We start from the raw sequence: 20,697 nt of genomic DNA, 5'->3' as shown, positions 1-20,697 counted from the left end.
GCGACTGCTCTTGTCTGCCACTTACCTCTCCAGCTTGCCTCTGAACCCCTGGGACCAAGTAGTCATCTCTGGGCAGAGGACTCGTGAGGACGCCCAGAGACGACTACTTGGTCCCAGGGGTTCAACGAGTCCTCTGCTTTTAGGCATCATCTTCAGCCTTCCATGCCACTGACCACCCACCCATCTATGCCCTGCCCAGCACCACGGTGGCCGTTCTTGTCACTGCTCTCTCTCCTGGCATCCTAGTCAGCTTGTGGATTTATGCCTTACTGTTTTGTTAAGACCGTTTTAATGCAGTTTCTGGAGGATGGTGCTATTCTGTAATGCTTAATGGGAGTGCTCCTCCATTGCTTTCTTTTCTGGTTTTTTACTTTTTGAACATTTATTACCTTTAAAAAATTGAGGTATAATTTACATGCCATAAAATGTGCTTTTTAAGAGTATGCATGCCAGTGGTTTCTGCTGTATCCACACCCTCGAGCCCTGCGCTGCTTGGGAACGGCTGCTTTCCCAAGGTGTGTCTGGACCAGAGCAGGATGTTCTACTCAGCATTGTCCTTCCAGTGTGTCTCATTTATTTCATTTTGTTTCATTCCATCTTTGTACTGTTGGATCAGGCATGTGAGCTTGAAACAACTCCAGCTAGTGTTATTGTTTGTGGTCTAGCAGTTAACCTGGAAGAGCTCAGACATTTGACACAAGTTTCTAATTGTTTCTGGTGCCATGGTCTCACAATTCCAGACTTGGATGCTTTCGGGAATGAGCCTGCTAAGTTGCCCATGTTAGCATGTGTGGAGGTCATGAATGTGTACCCCTGGAGCAGCTTCAAGACACAGCAGAGAGGAGGTGTTGTGGAAAACGGGTGCTTTTGACTGGAGACCACATTTCAGCACTTGTACCAAACCTGAGGTCAAAAAGTAAAAAGTTACACTGAGAAGAACGGTGCATCTAGAAAAGCAGAGAGTGCACAGGGCAGTTGGGGAGGGACAAGCGTGTTGTCCAGGAGCGCAGTGGGCTCTTGCTCAGTGTCTGGAAGTTACTGTAGTGGTCAGTAAATGTTGCCTTAAAGCCAGTACATGTGTAAATACATCAGCTGAAGGTGGTAAGGAGAAAGTCTACACAATTTGACCAGAAAACTTCTTTGGACTTCTCCTTTGTGGAAGGGAAGGCTGCCGTGTGTGGAGCTACAGTGTTCCCAGACAAGCTCTTGCTGGCATCATTTCTTCATGTCTCACACTGTGCCTTACACTCAAATGCTTTCTTTTTTTTTTAAAATAAAGATTTGTTTGTTTGAAAGGCATGGAGACAGAAAGTGCAGTGAAGAAAGAGAGATCTTCCATACATTGGTTCACTCTCCCAAGTGGCCCCCATGGAACCCAGAACTCCATCCAGGGATCTAAGTACTTGGGTTATCATCTACTGCTTTGGCAGGGCTCCTGATGGGAAACAGAGTGACCAGGACTCCAACGATGCCCTAATGCGGGATGCTGGTGCCCGGAGCAGTAGCCCTGCCTGCTGTGCCATGATGCCAGCCCCTGTTTTAATACTTAAGAAATACTACTCTGCTGGATGTAAAAAGCAGTTTAGCTGAGGCTTGGTCCTCCATGTGTAACCTCATAGAGCCTGTGTGTTTGTGTTTTAGGTAGGTGGGCTCCAGGAAAGAAGGCCAGCCCTTTGTGAGTCCCAAGTCTGCTTGTGATGCTCTGAGTGACACTGAATCTGAACACTTGCCGTCCATGAGTCTGCTCTGAACCTTGGATCCTGCTTATGGGGGAAGGTGAGTCCCAGTAAGATGTCTTTTGTTTGCTTTGGTACCATGAGAGTATGTGACAAAGTCAGACTCAACCATGAGTGACATATATGTAAAGTGGAACAAAACTACCTTTTACCCTGCTTCACTCCAAGATGTGCCCTGAAGGTTATCCCGTGTACAGCCTGGGGAAAACCAAGGATTCCTGTTTGCAGTAGCTGGGGCCTGGCTGGGGCACACTTCCTGCTGAAGTACTACCTTGGAGAACTGAGGGGAGCAAGGGGAAGCACTGGCTTCAGGAAAGAAGAGCCAGTTGCTGGGAGTGTGCTTAGGAGGAGTGTGCTGTGAGCGGCTGGCCAGGGCAGCAGCAGGAGTGGGGGTGTGCTGTGTGCTCTGACACCCTGCAGACTTCAGTACCGTGGCTGGCACTGCTGCCACCAAGGGCTATCTATGTAACTTACCTGCAAGAAAAGTTGAGTGAGTGAACAGCTATATTTGGGGATTTTTTTCCCCACTGTGAAAACTAGGCCAACAAAAAATAAGCTGGAATATCAGTGTCTTAATATAATGGGTAAGTTTGTGTTAGGTTTATTTTGAACTCTAAATGTTAACTCTTCAAGCATCCAGAGAATTTTTACAAAACCAGAGTGTGTGTCTGTCTCAGGAGAGTCTGATAGTGTGTCATGTGTTTTCCATCCTACATGACATTAGCTTCCACCAGGAAATTAATGATAAAAGAATAGCTTATATAAATAATGTTATAAAAATCTCTTGTGTTACAAATAAAATTAAGAGAACTTAAGGAATTAGAGCTGAGTGATTATGAAGCAGAAGATCATTGCCCAGGTACTTGAGCGCCTGAGACCCATGTTGGAGACCCGGATGGAGCTCCTGGCTCCTGGCTTCAGCTTGGCCCAGCCCTGGCTGTTGCAGTCATTTGGGGAGTGAACCAATAGATAAAAGATTGATCTCTCTCTGTCTATCTGTCTCTCTTTAATGTGCTACCTTTCAAATAAATAAACCATTTTTTAAAAAAGAAAAAAATTGACATGAAGCAGTGTATATCTAAATGAGTGACCCAGCTGAATCAGTGCTGAGGACATTAAGAAACCTGAAAAATTAAAAATCCCAAGGTAAGCCGAGTCAAGAAGTCGCAGAAGGAGCAATGGAGCAAACCCAAGGAACCAATAAGGGTAGGAAGTAACAAAGGATCGGGCAGAAGTCAGAAACAGAGAATGCAGGAAAATGAAGTCCGGTAAGATTAAACATGCCTTCCATAGGATTGACCAGTAAAAAGGAGAGACAATGCTAGTGACAGGGGGACAAAGACTAAGAAGAGATAACTGTAGATACAAAAGAGAAGAAAAACTAGAATACTGTGAGTAACTATATGCTAACACATTTGACAACTTATTTGAAACTGATAACCTACTAGGGAAATATGAAGTCCAAAATAGAAATAGATATTGAGAATTTTTAATAGGCTGATAAATATTAAAGGAATTTAAATGAAAGTCAAAAATTCCCATTCAAAAAACGTTCTCACACATAGTTTTCTGGGTGAATTGCACTCAACTTTAAGGAACACTCAATTTCTAGCTTAGACAGTTTGGCTGTCAATATGGCATGTGATACAGAGGTAATCCTGACTGCAGTGTTACACAAGTTTAATAATGCAGAAGAAAGAACAGGTCCGTTTTATTAGAGACTGTACTTAAAAATTCAATATAAAACATTAATGCATTAAACTTAGAGGTACATTTAAGACTATTCTAAATTAAAGCATTGTGATTTAATAGTTTATCTTAAGATTTCAAGGCTGGTTCAACAGAATTTGTATCAGTGCAAATGACTTCTTTATAGATTACTGGAGAAAAATAGCATAACCCACTGAGTCAACACAGAATACATGGTGAAGTTTAATACCTGTCAATGGCAAGAGCTCTTAAAGCAGAACTAGAAAAAAATTTCCCAAAGTTGCTAAAGGTCATATGAAAATCCCTCAAGCATTATACCTGGTGGAGAGGATTAAGAGCAAGACCATGGTGATGGCTTTGGTTTTGCCCAGCACTAGATGTCTTTGCCATTGCACAGGGAATATTAAAGAGAAGAGAGAAAAGATCTAAAGACAGGAAATGAAGCTGTTGTTATTTACAGGAAATGTGATAATCTATTCTAGAAAGCTAAGAGAATCCAAACTTACTAGAACAAATGAAATATTAATGAAGTATTAGGGATATAAGATCATGTCTAAAATGAGCAGCTCTCTCCTGTACTATCAGTAACCAAAGTATTCTTTGAAGAGACCAGACATTAACAGCACAGAAACCTGTGAAGTGCCCAGAAGTTAGCCTATGTCAGAGTGCATAAGAATACCATGCTAAGACTCAGTACTCAAAAGACAGTATGATTAAAAGGGAGAACGAGTTCATGCTTAGTTGAGAATATGTTCATAATTATAAATCTGTCATTTCTCTTCACTCAATTGATAAAAACCATATGATTTCAAATCAGAATCCAGGTCAGTTTTGAAGAACTCAGTAAATCTTTAAAATTCACCAGAGTCTAACAGTTTTGAGGACTCAGGGTGTCAACACCAAGGAGAGGAGGAAGGCTGAAAAGGCCTGACTTTCTGGAAGGCAAAAAGTTCTACAAAGTCAGTTACAAAAACTGAGTTACTTGCATAAAATTGAACAAAGAGTGAACCATAGACAGATCAAAGGCTTAAATATGAAAGTTTAAAAAAGTAAGTTAATAGACAAATATATGTGGGAAAATACTATTAGGTAGGTCAGAAAAGCAATTCTGAAATGAAATGTCTAAGACAAAAAATCATAACTTGCATTGTAGCAAATTAAAGATTTCAAAGGAGAATGAACAATGAGAGAAAGGAGATGATATTTGCAAAATCCATTAAGCGTCAGTGTCTAGAACATGTATAGATCTCCTCTAAATAATCCAGAAAGTATGCAGTGGTGGGCAGGATGACAGCCCCCAGAGACGCCCATGTCCTTAATGTTGGAGCCTGAAAATACGGCCCTGGCCCAGCACGGTGTGTGATGGCTGTGGAGGGCATTAAGTCACTCACCTGCTTGACCTCTCAGTGGGGCGATCAGGCGGGCCCTCGGGAATCCTAGCGTCCTGTGAATGTGGAGGTGGAGGGAAGGGCCAAGAGGCAGGGAATGTGGGGGCTTCTACATCCTGAAGCAGATGAGGAAAAAGACTCCACAGCCTTCAGAGGGAACGGAGCCCAGCAAGACCTGTTCCAGACCTCCGACCTCTGGAATCACAGTGTTTTAAGTCGCTGAATTTGTGATATTTATAACATCAACAATGAGAGACTAATGCACTAACATTTATAGGAAAATGGGCAAAGGATTTGCAAAACAGTTTACAAAGGGGAAATAGAAAAGGCTGACAAAGAGATTTCAAACTCATTCCTAGTCAGAAATGCAAAACGAAATGAAGTTAGACCACTTTATACTGATTAGACTGCAGAAATCTGAAAGCTGGATTTGTGCCAAGTGTTGATGGGAGGGTGCAAAGTTGGAAACCCACTGGCTCCTGCCTGAGGGATGTAGAAGAGGCCCTTTCCAGAGATGGAATGAAGGGGTCAGTGGGTGTCCGCTCTGTCCTGCATCTCTATAGTTACAAATCCCCACAGGGCCATCTGGCACATATACACAGGACTCCTTGCTGTGTCCTACATGGGTCAGCATCAGGTGAGCTGCGTCCATTCCTGGCAGAGTGAGAACATCACGTGTGGTGGGAGCAGGCCGTGGACATCATGCACACAAGGAGGCACAGTGCTAACTTAAAACTCCAAGATGCCAAACTCTTCTACTTATATTAGTCACAACACATGCATAGAAAACAAAATGCATGTGTATTTTGCAAGAACATATAATGATAAAAGCTATACACTGAATTCTGGCCTTCTTTTGGGTGGCAGTGGCAAGTGGTAGTACCCTGAATTGGTGAGAGAATGAAAAGAACTCAACTTAGTACCAGAGGCCTTGCAGGAAGCTGTGATGTTGTGGGCTGGCTGTGTCACCCAAGCATCTCCATCCACCATGCATGAGGTTAGGAAGAAGGAACTCTTTTAAAAGTAAAAATGAGAAGACAAACAGAAAGCATCCAGTCTGGACCCTTGTTTACAGCTCCGTGTGAGAACTAGAGTGTGAACTTAACAGGGCAGTTTCACGGCCTGTCCTGCATGTGTGCAAACAGCCACAGGTTCTTCCTAAACATTTGTTTTTCTATTTGTGCTCTCACACAAAATGGTAAAGAACATGTGCATTTTTCACTTCCATTTACTATGGTATGGTAAAGTGTACATACATAATTTACCATCTTAGCCATTTTTAAGTGTACAATTCAGTAGCATTAAGTACATTCACGTTGCTATATAATCATCACCACCATACATTCCCAACTTTTTTTTCATCCTAACAAACAAAAACTCTGCCCTCCTCAAACTCCCCATTCTTCGTCCTCCAAGTCTCTGGCATCACCATGCTACCACTGTCTGTCTGTGAGTCTGACTACTCTAGGTACCTTATAGAAGTGAATTCATACACCGATTGTCTTTTTGTGATTACTTATTTCCCTTAGCATGCTGCCTTCAAGGCCCATCCCTGTTGTAGCGTGTGCTGTCATTTCCCTGTGAATACTATTCTGTGTAGGTATGCACACACGTTGTTTGTCTTTCATCTGTCTTGGCTATTGTGACTCATGCTGCTGTGAACATTGGTGTATAAGCAGTTCTTTGAGGCTTTGCTCTCAATTTTGGGGGTATATACCCAAAAGTAGAATTGATGATCAAGAGGTCTTTCTATTTTAATTTTTTGAAGAATCACTGTATCATTTTGCATTCCTACCAACAGTGCATAAGGATTCCAATTTTCCACCCCCTTATCAACAGTTGGGTGTTTCTGTGATCATCGCCATCTTAATTGCTGTGAGGCAGTGCCTCATTGAGGTTTTGATTTACATTTACCTAATGATTAGAGATGCTGGTCATGTGCTGATGGCCGTTTCTCTATCTTTGGAGAAGTGGCTACCCCGGACATTTACCCATCTTCGAATTGAGTTGTGTCTTGTTGTTGTTGATATGTAGGGGTTCCTGATATGGCCTGTATGAACCCTTTATGCGATGTATTATTTGCAAATATTTTCTCTCATTCCATGGGCTGTCTTTTCATCCTGTTGATCATATCTTTTGATATACAGGCATTTTAAAATTTCACATGATCTAATTTATCTATTTTTCACTTTGTTGCTCATGCTGTTGGTATCATCTCCAAGAAATGATTGCACAATGCAATGTTGTGAATCTTTTGTTCTGTTTTCTTCTAATAGTTTATGGTTCTAGGTCTTGTGTTTAGGTCTTTGACCCAGTCTGAGTCAGTGTTAAATATGATGTTAAGTGAAGGCCCAGCTTCCTTCCTTTGCATGTGGATACTCAGTTTGTCCAGCACCATCTGCTGAAAAGGCTGGCTGAATGGTCCTGACCCCTTGTCAGGAGTCACGTGACCACGTGTCCCAGGGCTTGTGTCGAGGCTACTACCCAACGGGCCATAAGCTGTCTTTGTGCCAGTGCCACGCTGTGTTCTTGCAGTGAGCTCTGGAGCTAGGAAGTGTGAGTTCTCCAGTTTGACTCTTCTGTCTCAAAGTCCCCATCTCAGGACCTAATGGGCTGCTCCCAGGACCTGCAGGGACTTGTCCCACCTGCAGCCAGCCTTTGCCCAAGTCCCTTTCTCAGGGGGCTTTCCTCCAGGACCCTGGCTGAAATCCAAACCCAGCTCCATCCACCGTACCATATCTGATCATAAATCTGTTCATTTCGTGTGTGTGCCATTGGCCACAAGAAGCCAAGGAGCACATGCTGCTGTGTGCAGTGCCCTTGTCTGGGCCCAGCTGCATCAGCAGATCTCTGGCCCATGAGTCATGGGGGGCAAAGCAGGCAGGGCTCATGGGGAGTGTGCTGCATCTGATGGGATCCCCGCACCGCTCTGCCTTAAAAGGGAGATGACCACCTGCCACACTCTCCCCACCTCCCCATCCCAGCTCTGGGTGTCCTTTCTCACCCTACTGGAGAAACCTCCTAGTGGTGGCCAGACTGCAATGCCTGGTCTCTGAGGACATCCCCCTGCACTGCTGAGTGTGTTGCTGTCCCCTGTGTAATGAGCGGATACTAAGGAGCAGTGTGACAGCAACCACAGGAACAGCAGCAGCTCCTTCAGCACAGGAACCCAGACTGTAGGCCACAGGCAGTGACCAGTGGCCTGGGCACCTCCTTTGAGAAGCCACCCACTGACCCACAGCAAAATGTAGCCTTCCCCTATATCTTGTGGACATTTGGGAAGAGTGTGGGCTCCCAGAGTGCCTGGCAGCATGAAGGCCACCACAGCCAGGCTGAGCCCCTGAAGGTGCCTCCAAGGACATTTGACTTCAGGATGGCCAAGTCTAACCCTACCAAATCAGGAGCAGGGGGCACTGTAGGCACATAGCCAGCAAGGACTCGCCACCAGTTCAAGTCTTCTCTCCTGGTCTACTGCTGTCCCTTCGAGCTGCTGGAAGCCGAGACCAGAATGGGGAGCGCACCTGTGCTGGCCAGGGGACCGCAGCTGTTCTCCTGCCTGCTACTCCAGAGAGCCAGCAGTCTGTCAGTGCCCCTGTGTGCCCTGCTGGCTCAGAGAAAAGTGACCAAACAGCTGCACTCACGTACACTGCCTAAACTGGAGGTTTAAAATCAATAAGCTCGTTACATTAAAATTTACATATTGACAAGGACTGACTTGAGTAATATCAGTTAAGATTATGCAGTTCTCTGCAATGTTTCCATACTCAGTTCTTGCTATTTGTATTTATTACACATGGATTTTGTGGTTGCTGCTCACATGGCCTTTTATCCCTGTTCTGTCGAAGTGGCTCAGACGTCAAAGGGACCAGGGCCTGGTAAAGTGGCTGATTTCAGGGTCAGGGCAGGAAAAGCACAGCTGAGCCTGGAGTATTTGACAATGAGGAGGGAAGTGCTTAAAAAGCATAACCCCCAACAGCCTGAACATCAGAACCTGACAAGATGGGGCATGTAGAAGGGACACAGAGGCCCCCAGAAAGAGATCTGCAGGGGTCACAGCCTGCACACGCATGTGCAGAAGGGACAACCTTTCCATAACAAAGAGCTCAGACCCCCATGCAACTGCCGCTCCCTCCGCTGACCCCGGACCTGGCCGCTGTCGTCCAAGAGGCAGAAGTGGGAAAGGAAAATAGGTAGCAGTAGTGGACAGTCATGTTGTGCTTGCCTCCCTGGCTCCTGGACGCCCCTCCCTCAGTCTTTCCCCTACTTCCTGCTTGTGTTCCTGGCTCCTGGATGCCCCCCCAGTCTCTTACCCATGTCCTGCTATGTCCCCGGCTCCTGGACGCCCCCCCCCCCAGTCTCTTACCCATGTCCTGCTTGTGTCCCCGGCTCCTGGACGCCCCCCCCCATCTCTTACCCATGTCCTGCTTGTGTCCCCGGCTCCTGGACGCCCCCCACCCAGTCTCTCACCCATGTCCTGTGTTCCTGGCTCCTGGACGCCCCCCCCCCCGTCTCTTACCCATGTCCTGCTGTGTCCCTGGCTCCTGGATGCCCCCCCACCCAGTCTCTTACTGATAGACCACTCCTTCTGTGTGGCCATCTTTGTGGGACCCACCCTTGGGTTCTTCCTCCGCAGCTCGCTGTGACCCTGGGGTCAGTCGCATTTGCTTCCTCTCTTGGTTGCCTCCTTGAGGATTCTCCACCTCTGCTCCTCATTTCGGAGTCCTTCCCTCTCCCCACGGCAGGTGCACAGGTGGGAGGTCCACATTTCTTCACGGCGTCCAGCTCTCCCTGGTGACGGGGGCTGTTACTCGTCCTCGCTATTTCCACTTGCTTGCCTTCCACACACCCCAGACCCAAAGATCAGCGTCCAGTTTTCTTCTGGGGGCCTGGTGTGAAGGAGCATGGGCCCTCAGTGGCCCTGGACTTGGTGACCGTGAGAAGTGTGGGTAGCTCCATGCTGCCGCTCTGCACCCGTAACAGGAAGACACCATGTGAGGATTCAGTAGACAGTGAGGCCCCTCCTCTCCCTTTCTGGCCTCTGACTGTTGAACTCAGGGCATCCAGACTGGCACCCATGGCAGAGTCCCGGGGTAGATCGGAATGGACAGCTGCTGGCTGGGCTGACTTGTCTCTGTGCACAGAAATTTAAGAGTCTTGTAGAAATGGAATGTATTTGTGAGGAAATAAGAGAGGGACAGAAAGATGCCCACCTGCAGATAGCACCTTAGTCCATTCCTGCAGCTACAGCACAGTACCTGAGGCTGCGTGAATTATAAACTGCATGAACTTACTGCTTGCAGTTACGATTAGGGCACAGCAGCGTGGTGTCGTGAGGGCCTGGTCTCTGCCTCCAAGGGGTGCCGTGAGCACTACCTCATCCAGAGGGGGGGGGACCTGTTCCTCATTGGAGGAGGGAACAAAGGGCATCAAAGGTCTTGCTGGTTCCCTGAGCCTTTTCTGTGGCACTGATCTACTCCCGCAGCAGAGCTCTCAGGACTTCTCAGCCCTGAAGGCCATGTCTCCTGACACCCTCATGCCGGGTCTTGGGTTTCAGCGCAGGGTTCAGACCACAGTAACTACTCTCTCAGCTGTAGGTGGCTGCACTCGGACTCCTGTGTGTCGACTGGCATTGCTGGGGGAGCCTGGTCACTGCCATGTAGACTGGGTGCAGAGACACAAGAAAATGTTTAGGGGCCAGCACCGTGCACAGTGGGTGAAGCCACCTGCATGCTGGCATCCCATGTGGGCCCCAGTTCAAGTCCCAGCTGCTTCACTTCCAATTCAGCTCCCTGCTAATGCACCTGGGAAAGCAGTGGAGGATGGTCCAAGTCCTTGGGCCCCTGCACCCGTGTGGAAGACCAAGAAGAAGCTCCTGGCTTCAGTCTGGCCCAGCCCTGACCATTGAGGCCATTTGGGGAAGTGAACCAGCAGATGGAAGATCTCTGTCTGTCTTTCCTCTCTCTCTCTCTCTCTCTGTAACTCTGACTTTCAAATAAATAAATAAAAATATTTTAAAAGAAAACATATTTGGTAAATAATGCCAGGCAGGAATAAAACAGGACCAGCATGGGTGATTTGGTGTAATCACACAGCTGTTACACAAAAGTCTGGATTGTAGACTTCAGAATACACACATCGCTGAAGGAAGGCCTTCTGGGTGGTGACTGGCTATAAGCTACTTGGGCACATACACTGCATGTCCTGTTTTCCTATAGTGAGCAGTACTTGAGCTGTTTTGATTTTTTCTGTAACAAGCAGATTGCATGTGACTGATTTGTGAGAGCTGCAGGGCCATGTTCTCTCTGTGTGCCTGGGCTGGGGTCAGGAGCCAGCAGTGCATTCTGTGAGCCTTTACCAGAACCAGCCCATAGCACCCGCATGGAACACACGTCCCTTCACAGCCACAGCCCTTCTCTGCCTCCATGTGTGGCCATCACCATCTGTGGGTGTCTCCATTGTTATCTCATTGGACTCTGTGTGAGGGCTGCAAGGTGACTTTCGCTGCGTGGTGGGCCAGTGTGCGACCTCCCCTCCTCACGGGTGACTAGGGAGTCTGAGCTGCAGGGTCCTGGCTAGGTCCTTTGTCTGCCACCCAGATCTTGCCCCACTGCAGGACAGCTCCCAAGGACACTGCGTGCTTCTCTATTTCTGGGCATATGTGGGGGCCTTAGACCTAGACCTAGACTCGGTTACAGTGAAGAAGCAATGGAGAGAGGAGAGAATTTCTGGTTTGTGTTGTTTCAGATAGCTTGTCTAAGTGAGGTGTGGCCTCACCCTCAGTTCCGTGAAGACCTGCAAATGCGTCGCCAGCCAAGCCCATGGCCAACCCGCTGTCCATGGGCAGGACCTGCCTCATGCCGAGTGTCAGTAACAGCACGGCCAGCTCCAGTCCTGGAAGCTGCATTCGGATTCATGTGGGGCAGCGAGGCTTCGCCCCGCCCGCCCCATCCCCTTGCAGGGCTTGTAGCCGTGGCGTGTCCTTCAGGCACGCCTGCTTCCGCAGGCGCCCTTTGGGGGAAGGAGACATTGAAATGACAGTGCTGGAGTGCTGGGTGCACCCTGCAAGGGCATGAGGGGAGCTGGGCGAAAAGTAGGTCACATGTGCTTGGTCCCATGTCACGCGGCTTCCAACCCCAGGCCAATGGGATGGGTGGCCTCCTTTGGTCGAGAACAAAACGTCACTCTAATTTCTCTCCCTTAGCATTTCATCTTCTCTAAACAGGCGTCGTGGCCATCTGTCCGATACCCACATCAGCCCGATCCTGCCCAACCTCCCCGAGCTGCTTTGTTCTGAGGTAAGGGGATTCGGAGGGCCGTGGGTGAGCTGGTCAGCAGAGGAGGCAGCTGGCCGGGACTGGCTGCAGGGAACAGACGGAGCCTGGGCTCAGAGCCCCGGTGTGCGGGGCAGAGTTAGCGCCTGTGCAGAGTATCGAGGAAAAGTGCATGCGGAACTGCCGTGGAGAGGCAAGTACCCCTCCCCAGATGAAGGCTGGACACTGCTGTGTCTGCGGTGCTCTGGACCCAGGTGACGACGTGCACGCTCGGTCCTCTGTTGTGGTGATGTGGTTCCCAGTCTTGACCTTCTGTCCTGATGGAATGTTCTTGTTTGTGGAAGGACAAGCATGCAATGTTACGGTGTTTGTCAGTCAGAGGCATTGGGTAAGATGTGGGCTGCAGTTCCCACGCGTGGGCATTCTGCTCACCTTCATGGCACAGTTCATCCCTGCTTTGTTGGAGGATGCTGACCTCTGCAGTGAGCAGGTGAGCCCCCGGCTTCCAGCAGCACAAAGCCCTGTAAGATGCAAACAGGAAGCCAGAGTGTGAACACACGGAGAACACGCACTGCGGGAGCCTCACTCTTACATGGAGAAAGAACGGAATCTCCCATCCCTGGGAAGGCACAGGCGTGATTCCTGCAGGACGGAGCACTTGTGGCATGTCGGATAGTCTCAGTGAAAGTAAGGTGGATTTTGCAGCTTAGAAATAGCGACAAAATTTCTTTAGTTTTTTGTCTGTCCTGTAAATGAACCGAGTATTCTTTGTTCAGGACCCTTCTGATGAACGCGTTTTGGCAAAGTAAGGAGCCGTTTGCCTGTCAGTGTCGCATCTGCTCCTCGGTGCCCTGTTGCCTGCTTATGTGTTTGCTCCCGTCTGTATTTGCTTGGGAAAAATTTTTATAGAAACGTTTTCTAGAACCAAAGTCAGAATGGAGTTTTATTTGAGTTCTATCAGGAAAAGCTCTTTTGCCTTTCAGAGATAAAGTATTTAACATTTATGTTTCAACTGGCTTTCCAGAGGATATCCACGGACAGGTTCACAGAAGTAAACGCTCGAGGTTGTAGGTTACCCTCCATGTCATGGACTCGCACGTGTACCTTTGGCAGAACCTTTGTTCTCCGGGCACACAGCGCCCTGTGACGCTGTCGGCTTAGGGCTGCCCAGTTCCCACCAGCCGCAGCCTGTGAGTGACTCGCACAGTGCTTCTGAAGGTCTGCTTCTTAACCGACTCCCGCCTTGAGGAAAGGAAATTCTTCTGTTATTCCATTAAGATTGAGTGCTTCCATATTGTTATTATTTATGCTTAGAGAAAATCCCACGTATGTTGCCGTGGGTTCCGAACCAGTCCATTTTCCTACCTAACGTGCATCCCCACAACATGGTGTAGCCTGCCTGCTTGGTCACCTCGCCCAGGAGCAGGGAAGAGGCTGCGCTTGCGCTGGCCGTGTGTGTTCCTTTCAGCAGATTCTGGGGTCATAGCCCACCCTCGGCCCAGTTACTGCCCTTGTGGGACAAATGAGTGCAGCTTTCTCTCAAAGCAAAGCCACACGCAGGCCAGGCCATGGTTGTGTCTAGAGAAGACATTACTGTTCCCCAGAGATACCATAAATGTAACAGGGCAGCAGCAGCAAGACTGTGTGCCCTTGTATCTCTGAGCATCAGAACATGCTGACCAGGCCCAGGAGCCTGGCTGGAGTGCTTGTCTCTTTCTCAGGCCCCAGGCATTCTTCCCTCTGCTTTGGGTCTTGATTTGTCTGAGAACTGAAGGACCACCGGTGTCGTTGGACCTGAGTGTGCCTTCTGCAAGTCCCTCCTACCATACACTTTGGGCACTCATCAGTGGTGTGCGTTAGAGGCTGTGGGCCCTGCTGCTCAGAACGGCCCTAAGCCCTGATAAAGCCCTGTGGCACCGTGTGGAGAGGCCTCAGGACAGTGTGGGCTCATGAGCTCCCCACAGCCAGAGCCATCTGAAAAGACACCTGCACTCCCACATGGGCACTCAAGACCAACAAGCCTGGGGCACTCCAAGTGTAGACAGAGCCATCTGAGGGCAGAATCAGGGGCTTAGCTTGACCCACCGCGTGCTGCAGGTCAGCTGGAGGGGAAGTGAGCTCCCTTTTCTCTAAGCATTGGCTGCATTATTTTAAAGAAGTAGTACAAGTCGGTGGTTCCCTGGACCACCACTCTCACATTCACCTGAGACTTTCTGGAGATGCAAATTCTCACTCCCCTCCCCCGCTAGACACATTGAGTCAGCCTATGAAGGGGCCCATGGTCTGGGATTTGACATTGACGTCAATTGAGGACCTGGGGCAGATGTCATGGGGTAACAGTTCCGGTGCATGGTCATGGAGGGGCTCCTGTTTGGCCAGGCATGAGATCCCATGGGCCATCGCTAGAGTGGGCCTCCCTACCTATGCCGGGAGAGCATGTGTGCTCTCTGCTGGCCCAGCAGGTCAGATACAAGCAGACGCACTGGGGCAGACAGGTTTCCGTTACACGTATTCCGTGCTGCATTTAGCCCTGTGTGCTGAAGGACAAGGGCCTGCTCAGCCTGTGCCTTTGCCCGTCTGCCCCTCTGCTGGGACGGCCGGAGACAAAGGGGCCCTGAGGAAAACGTGGTCCCGCTCACCGGTTCTCAGGATGGGCAGGTGGCTGGGGAGGAGAGACAGGGCCATGTGATTGGTGGTCCCACCTGGCTAGGGGAGAGTCCAGTGCAGGGAAGAGGGACAGCCCAGGAGAGACCGAGGACTCCGCCTTCCTGCCTGTCATGAAGCTGCAGCCCCTGCTTGCCTCCTCTCCCCTGCGCAGCCTCCAGCAGCCTCCCTTCCCCTTTGCCCCCCCTTCACCTTCCTGTCCTGCTTGCTCCCCCACACCAGGGTGTGTGGGGGGGGAGGGGAACAATCATTAAAAACCCGCAAAACAATGCATAGAAGGAGGGAAGGGGATCTGTATGGACAGACGGTGCCTTGAGCAGGAGCCGTTAAAACACTGGGCACGCTCGCGTGCTCGTTCTCTCTCTCTCTCCCTCTCTCTACCTCTCCTCTCTGTGCAACTCTGATTTTCAAAAAAATAAATAAATCTTTATAAAAAAAAATGGGCAGGCATCCAAGTTGAAGAGAACAGACCTGGGGTGCTGGGCTGGTTTTGCTTTGTTTTGTATAATAACTATTTAAATCACTGCAAATACAGAGATTTTTCAGTACGTGGTATTGGGTCAGTTAGGTATCTAATAAAACCACAGAATTTAGGACTTGACCTCATACGAACTAGACACGTACTTGCAATGGAATAATGGACTAAAGGTGTGGAAAATGTGTGTGGATTCTAAAAAATAGATATTTTTTGTGTGGAGGGTGTTCCCAGCCAAGCACACACCCCAGCAGGCCAGGAAATGCTGCAGCCAAGGGATGTCAGGCCAGCATGGTGCACACACTGCCAGTCATAAGACAAGGGCAGCCACCGCAGCAACAGCCAACAGTCAGTGTGAGAATAGCAACTAGGGCAGATAAGGGTGCTGTTCCTTTTCTGTAAGGTTTATTTATTTATTTATTTTAAGATTTATTTATTTATTTGAAAGAGTCACAGAGAAGGAGAGGTGAGGCACAAAGAGAGATCCATTGGTTCACTCCCCAAATGGCCACAAGGGCCAGGACTGGGCCAGACCAAAGCCAGGAGCCAGGAGCTTCCTCCTGGTGTCCCAGGTGGGTACAGGGGTGCAAGGATTTGGGCTATCCTCTGTCGCTTTCCCAGGCACATTAGCAGGGAACTGGATCAAAAGTGGAGCAGCCGAGACTCAAACTGGCACCCATAGGGGCTGCTGGTGTTTCAGGTGGCGGCTTTATCTGCTACATCAGCACTGGCCCCAAATGTGCAGTTCTTAAGGAACACAGCATGGGAGTGAGTGGACAATCCAGGAGACACCTGGAGAGCCAACTGGGCAGGTGCGCCCGTGAAGCTTTGTGTGGAAGGCGTTTCAGCCACGTCGATACGCAGGTTAAGCCCACCCTGACTTGGCAAGTCTTGCTCTAGGGGTCCCTCCAAACCTTCAAGTGTGTACAATAGGGGTTTGCCCTCGGGCTAGCAGGGCTGAGGGTTGGCTGCCGCAGCCCCCAAGTGGACCGCAACAAAGACAGAAAGTCCTGCTGAGGCCACAAGGGGCCCTGCTGCTGCCCTCACACAACAGCTTCTTTCCTCAGCCCCAGACTGGCAGCCGCTGATGCCATCAGTAAAACAGACCGACCAGGTGCCACCATGCGTGCGCCGTGAAACCCTCCACGGTAGGACAAGCAATCGTAAGAAGGACCCAACCCCTTCCGTACAGCAGCGAGAATGAGCCTCAGACACGGCACTTTGAGTCAGAGGCACCGGACACACAGACCTGGCAAAGCCGCAGGAGGCACAGTGGTGCTAGGCAAGCAGCAGCGGGTACTGGCAGTGAGCCAGAGGTGCCAGGCTCTGGGGTGTGGAATGTTCCGTGTCATGAATCAGAGGACACATGATGGCTGCCTGTGTGAAAATCAAACTTCTGCGCTTCACCTTCGTGTGTTGCACTGCCTGTAGATTATGCCTGTAATTTAAAACCAAAACAGAACACACACAGTGCAGTATTTGTGTGCACTGAAAGGTGGTGTGCCTTTGAGTTTGGAAATGCTGAGGGCCCAGCCCAGGGCTGCATTGTCCCCTCCTGTGCTGCGTGGTTGTCCATGCCTCTGGGGTCCTGTTCCCTTGCTGCCCATTCCCGGGCGCTGGCCTGAATTCCAACCGGAGAGTGCAGCGGGCATTTGTGTTGCCTTTTAATTTTGTTATTTTCATCGGTTTCAGAAAGGATTCTGCAATTCTTTTAAATATGTGTATTTGACTTTTAAAGGTTTAGATTGCCACTGAGCACAAGTGGCATGCGGACCATGGATGAGTCCACAGCTGGTGAGGGTGGGGCAGAAGCACTGGCAGCGGGCACTCCTGCTAGCCTGTTCTTGGGGCTGCCTCCTGACCAGGCCTCCAAAATCACTCTCACTGTCCCAGATGTGTAGTCCCCCGTGACCAGAGACCCTGGTCAGGTGAACTGCAGGGCACAGCAGTAGACCCAGGGAGGGGGTCAGGGTGACCATCATCACTTGAGTCAGGATTGCTGCCCCAGGTGTACTGGCAGGGAGCCCTGCAGGGCTGGGGGGTCAGCCCGGAACAGCTTGGCCAAAGCCTGTCTTTCAGAGCCACAGCCACAGCTGTGCCCCATCTGATGAAGCTGGCGCAGCCCCTCTCTCCCAGCAGAGTTCAGTAGACCCAGCTCAAGGAGTCGGACGTTCAGGGTCGGCTTGTTGTATTGGTTATGCTGTGCAGTGTGTCCATAAAGCTGCGTTTGCATTGCAGGAGGCATAAAGACAGAGGCTGTCTTTGTCACACATATTTGTATCTTTCTCCAACCCATACGCTGTAATTTTAAAAAATTCAAAATAAATTGAAAGAGGCTGGCGGCTATGAGGTTGGGGATTAACAGGCCATCAGGGGATTAAAGGCGCAGCAATCTTCGGGATTCTGCTGTTGCTGGGGATTAACTCTAATCCGGAGCATCTGGCTAGGTTCAGCACCATCACTGTGGTCACTGTGGGATGAGAACCGTGCCCACCACCCTTCCTCAGTCTCCTCCTGAGTCTGCCACGCTGGGACTCCAGGAGCTTCAGGGCCCCTGGGGTCAGCGTTAGCTCCTCTCGCGGGCCCCATGGACTCCTTGCAGGCGGCTGCGTCCTAGGGCATGCTTGGGCAAGGTGCACAGCACGTGGAGTGGTGGTGCCAGGATGAATGGAGCAGCAGCCTCTAGGACATCGCTGGTGTATGTGCACGTGTGTGCTCAGCCCCGGCACCATGGCAGACCCGCACCTGCTGCAGACTGGGTGTGAGGATTTGGGTGGGTTGGAGGGCAGTGGGCCTGGGGAATTCCTGGCTGACGGATGGCCCACCCCACATCTGTGCCACCTGCCTCAGCAGTCCTCACCATTCCTTGGATTTTTGTGGATCATTGAACCTGTCACCAAGCCCATGGTGACAGCCTCCCACAGGCAGAATTCAAATCAGAGGTACCAGGTTCAACAGCTGACTCATGGCATTTTTGCCTTTTTAATCAGACTTTTTGTAGCTCTTAGTCACACTTTAAACTTTAATTTTCTAGTCTTTTCTCGCTTCTTATCCTTGTTTTTCTGCTTTTTTTTGGGGGGGGGGTCTAAATTTATTTTTGTTCATTTAATTCTTAGTTCTCTGTTTTTGTGTTGGTATTTTCCTTCTTTCTCTCTCTCTCTCTCCCTCCCTCCCTCCCTCCCTTCCTTCCTTTCTTCCTTCCTTCCTGAGGTAAGTCAACAGAGGAGAGACAGAGAGAGAGGTCTTCCATCTGCTGGCTCACTCCCCAAATGGCCTTAGTGGCCAGAGATGGGCAAATCTCAAGTCAGGAGCCAGCAGCTTCCTGTGAGTCTCCCACGTGGGTACAAGGGCCCAGGCACTTGGCCATCCTCCACTGCTTCCCCAGACCATAAGAAGAGAGCTGGATCAGAAGGGGAGGAGCTGAGACACGAACCGGCACCTGTATGGGATGCCAGGCCACAGGTGGATGCCTAGCCCACTATGTCACAGCGCTGACCGCATCTCTGTATCTTCTTAACCCTTATAGATCTTTTCTATTTTGAACTATTTTTGATATCATTTATTTTCCTTGAATTACTTGCATTTTTATCCCCTTTAAAGTTTTACTCATGTTTACTGTGTTTATCTTTCCTCTTTTATTTCTTTCTTTCATTTGGGAAGATTCTGAAGAGTTTTAGTTAATTTTGCTTATATCTTTTTTTAAGAAAGTCTTTTGCTTTACTTCTAACAGATGCCATTTGTCAGTGTCCTGAGATAGAAGGGTGCCCAGAGAGTGCACTCATGTCAGGCGGAGGTGCCCTCGGCCTTGCCTCCGACGTCGCCGGCACAATGCAGTCCACGAGCCCTAAGACTGGGGGGGGGCGGGGGGAGGCGCGGGCGTGAGGGGTGAAGTCGCTGCTCAGGACAAGGTTTCCTGGCACAGTGTGGCATCATCCAGAGCCCTTTCTTTCTTAACCAGTTGGGTTTTATTTTTACCCAAAAGTCTCCTGAGGCAGGTGTGGCACAGTGGTTCAGCTGCCACTCGGTCACCACATCCCACGTTGGAGTGCCGGCTGTGCACCCTGGGAGGCAGCAGGTGGTGGCTCAAGTCCTTGGATCCCTGCACTCATCTGGAAGACACAGATGGAGTCCACACTCCTGACTTCACCTTGGCCCAGCCCTCGCTGTTGCAGACATTTGACAATTGAACCAACAGAGAGAAGATCTCTCTCAGTCTCTGTCACTCTGCCTTCAAATAAATAAAAACAAATAAAACTCTTTAAAAAGTTTTTTGTCATATTTAATAAGAGCTCCTTTGCTTTCCATGCCCGTAGGGCAACGCCCTTTCTTGCTGTTTTTGTTCAAAGTGCCTCTCTGAGGTAGGTCCGTGGCTCTGTTGTGGTGGAAGCTGAGTTCAGAGCTCTGCTCACTCTGCCCACCCAGGGCAGTGCAGGAGCAGCCCTGCAGCTGTGCTCTGCTTTCATTCTTTAAATTATCTTTACCTTCGCTAAGCTGTTTCCTTCTGTTCCTGACTGTTTGCTCTTATCTGGGACTGGTCTGTGGACTGCACACTGCGCACCATGCCTTTCCAGCCTCTGGGAAGAGCCACACCTGCAGCGCTCCCCAGGGCTCCAGTCCTGCTGCCCCTTGCCTGGCTGTGTGGCTGTGTCATGTCCCCAGACACCTTGTGGTCCCTTCCTCGCCTGGCACATCATGAATGCTCGTGTTTTGTATTAGCATTAATTGTATAATACTGGCTTTGACTTGTATTTATTATATTGACAGATTTGCTGATACTACATTATCCATCCATTCTGAACATGAACTCCATTGAGATATGGAGTAGTATTTGTCTTCATATATACTTCTGACTCTCCTGGTTAAGATTTGATTCAGAATGTTAGAATGAGCCACTGTATTGGGCCTACTACACTGCTTTCCCAGAGATGTGCCTGGTGAAATGCAGGCGAGTGGGGAACAGGTGTTCCAGTGGCTCCCTGTGCTCTCTGGTGGTCCCTGGTAGGTTTTTGTGGTGTTTTAGCCACGGTGGTGGGTGTGTGGTGCTGTGCCCTGTGACTTTAATTGCATTTCCCGCTAAGGAGGCCGACTGCCTCTTGATGCAGACATTCTTTGTGGAGGTGCCTGTCAAGGATGTCCCGCCTCTCTGGGCAGGAGCCCGCGGTTACCTGAGCTGCACACATGTCCCGCTTGGTGGGCCATTCCTCCCTCCCTCACGGTGTCTAGCGCCAGGACATGGTCATTCCAGTGGGGCTGGTCACTGCAGCCTGCCTGACAGAGCCTGTGTGTCTAGACCATCTGCCCTCCTGCACTGCTTTTCGTGAGGTGTCCCTGTGACCCGTTTCCATGGAAGGAAAAGTCCCCCTGGAATTGATTTTAGGAGCCATTGATGCAGGGGCCCACGTGCTGCTGTTTCACCTGCTGGCCCGGTGGGCCTGGCAGTGTCAGGGAGGAGA

The 20,697-nt window shown here is 49.7% G+C and overlaps 1 protein-coding gene across 4 annotated transcripts in view; it reads left to right on the top strand.

Moving 5' to 3' along the window:
- Positions 1-20,697, top strand: part of PCBP3 (poly(rC) binding protein 3) — a 277,993-nt gene that overhangs the window by 205,383 nt on the left and 51,913 nt on the right. For 3 of the 4 annotated variants that reach the window (XM_062175040.1, XM_062175028.1, XM_062175033.1), the window contains exon 2: positions 1,642-1,776. In XM_062175040.1, the coding sequence (XP_062031024.1) occupies positions 1,767-1,776 (10 nt within the window). In that variant the 5' untranslated portion in view covers positions 1,642-1,766. Of the gene's footprint in view, positions 1-1,641; positions 1,777-12,056; positions 12,130-20,697 lie in introns of all 4 variants that reach the window. The other variant, XM_062175047.1, reaches the window with a different exon arrangement.

Source organism: Lepus europaeus, chromosome 2, assembly GCF_033115175.1.
Source record: "Lepus europaeus isolate LE1 chromosome 2, mLepTim1.pri, whole genome shotgun sequence".
Classification (NCBI taxonomy): Eukaryota; Metazoa; Chordata; class Mammalia; order Lagomorpha; family Leporidae; genus Lepus; species Lepus europaeus.
Note: the sequence above shows the minus strand (reverse complement) of the source record. Positions and strands in the feature narration are given on the sequence as shown.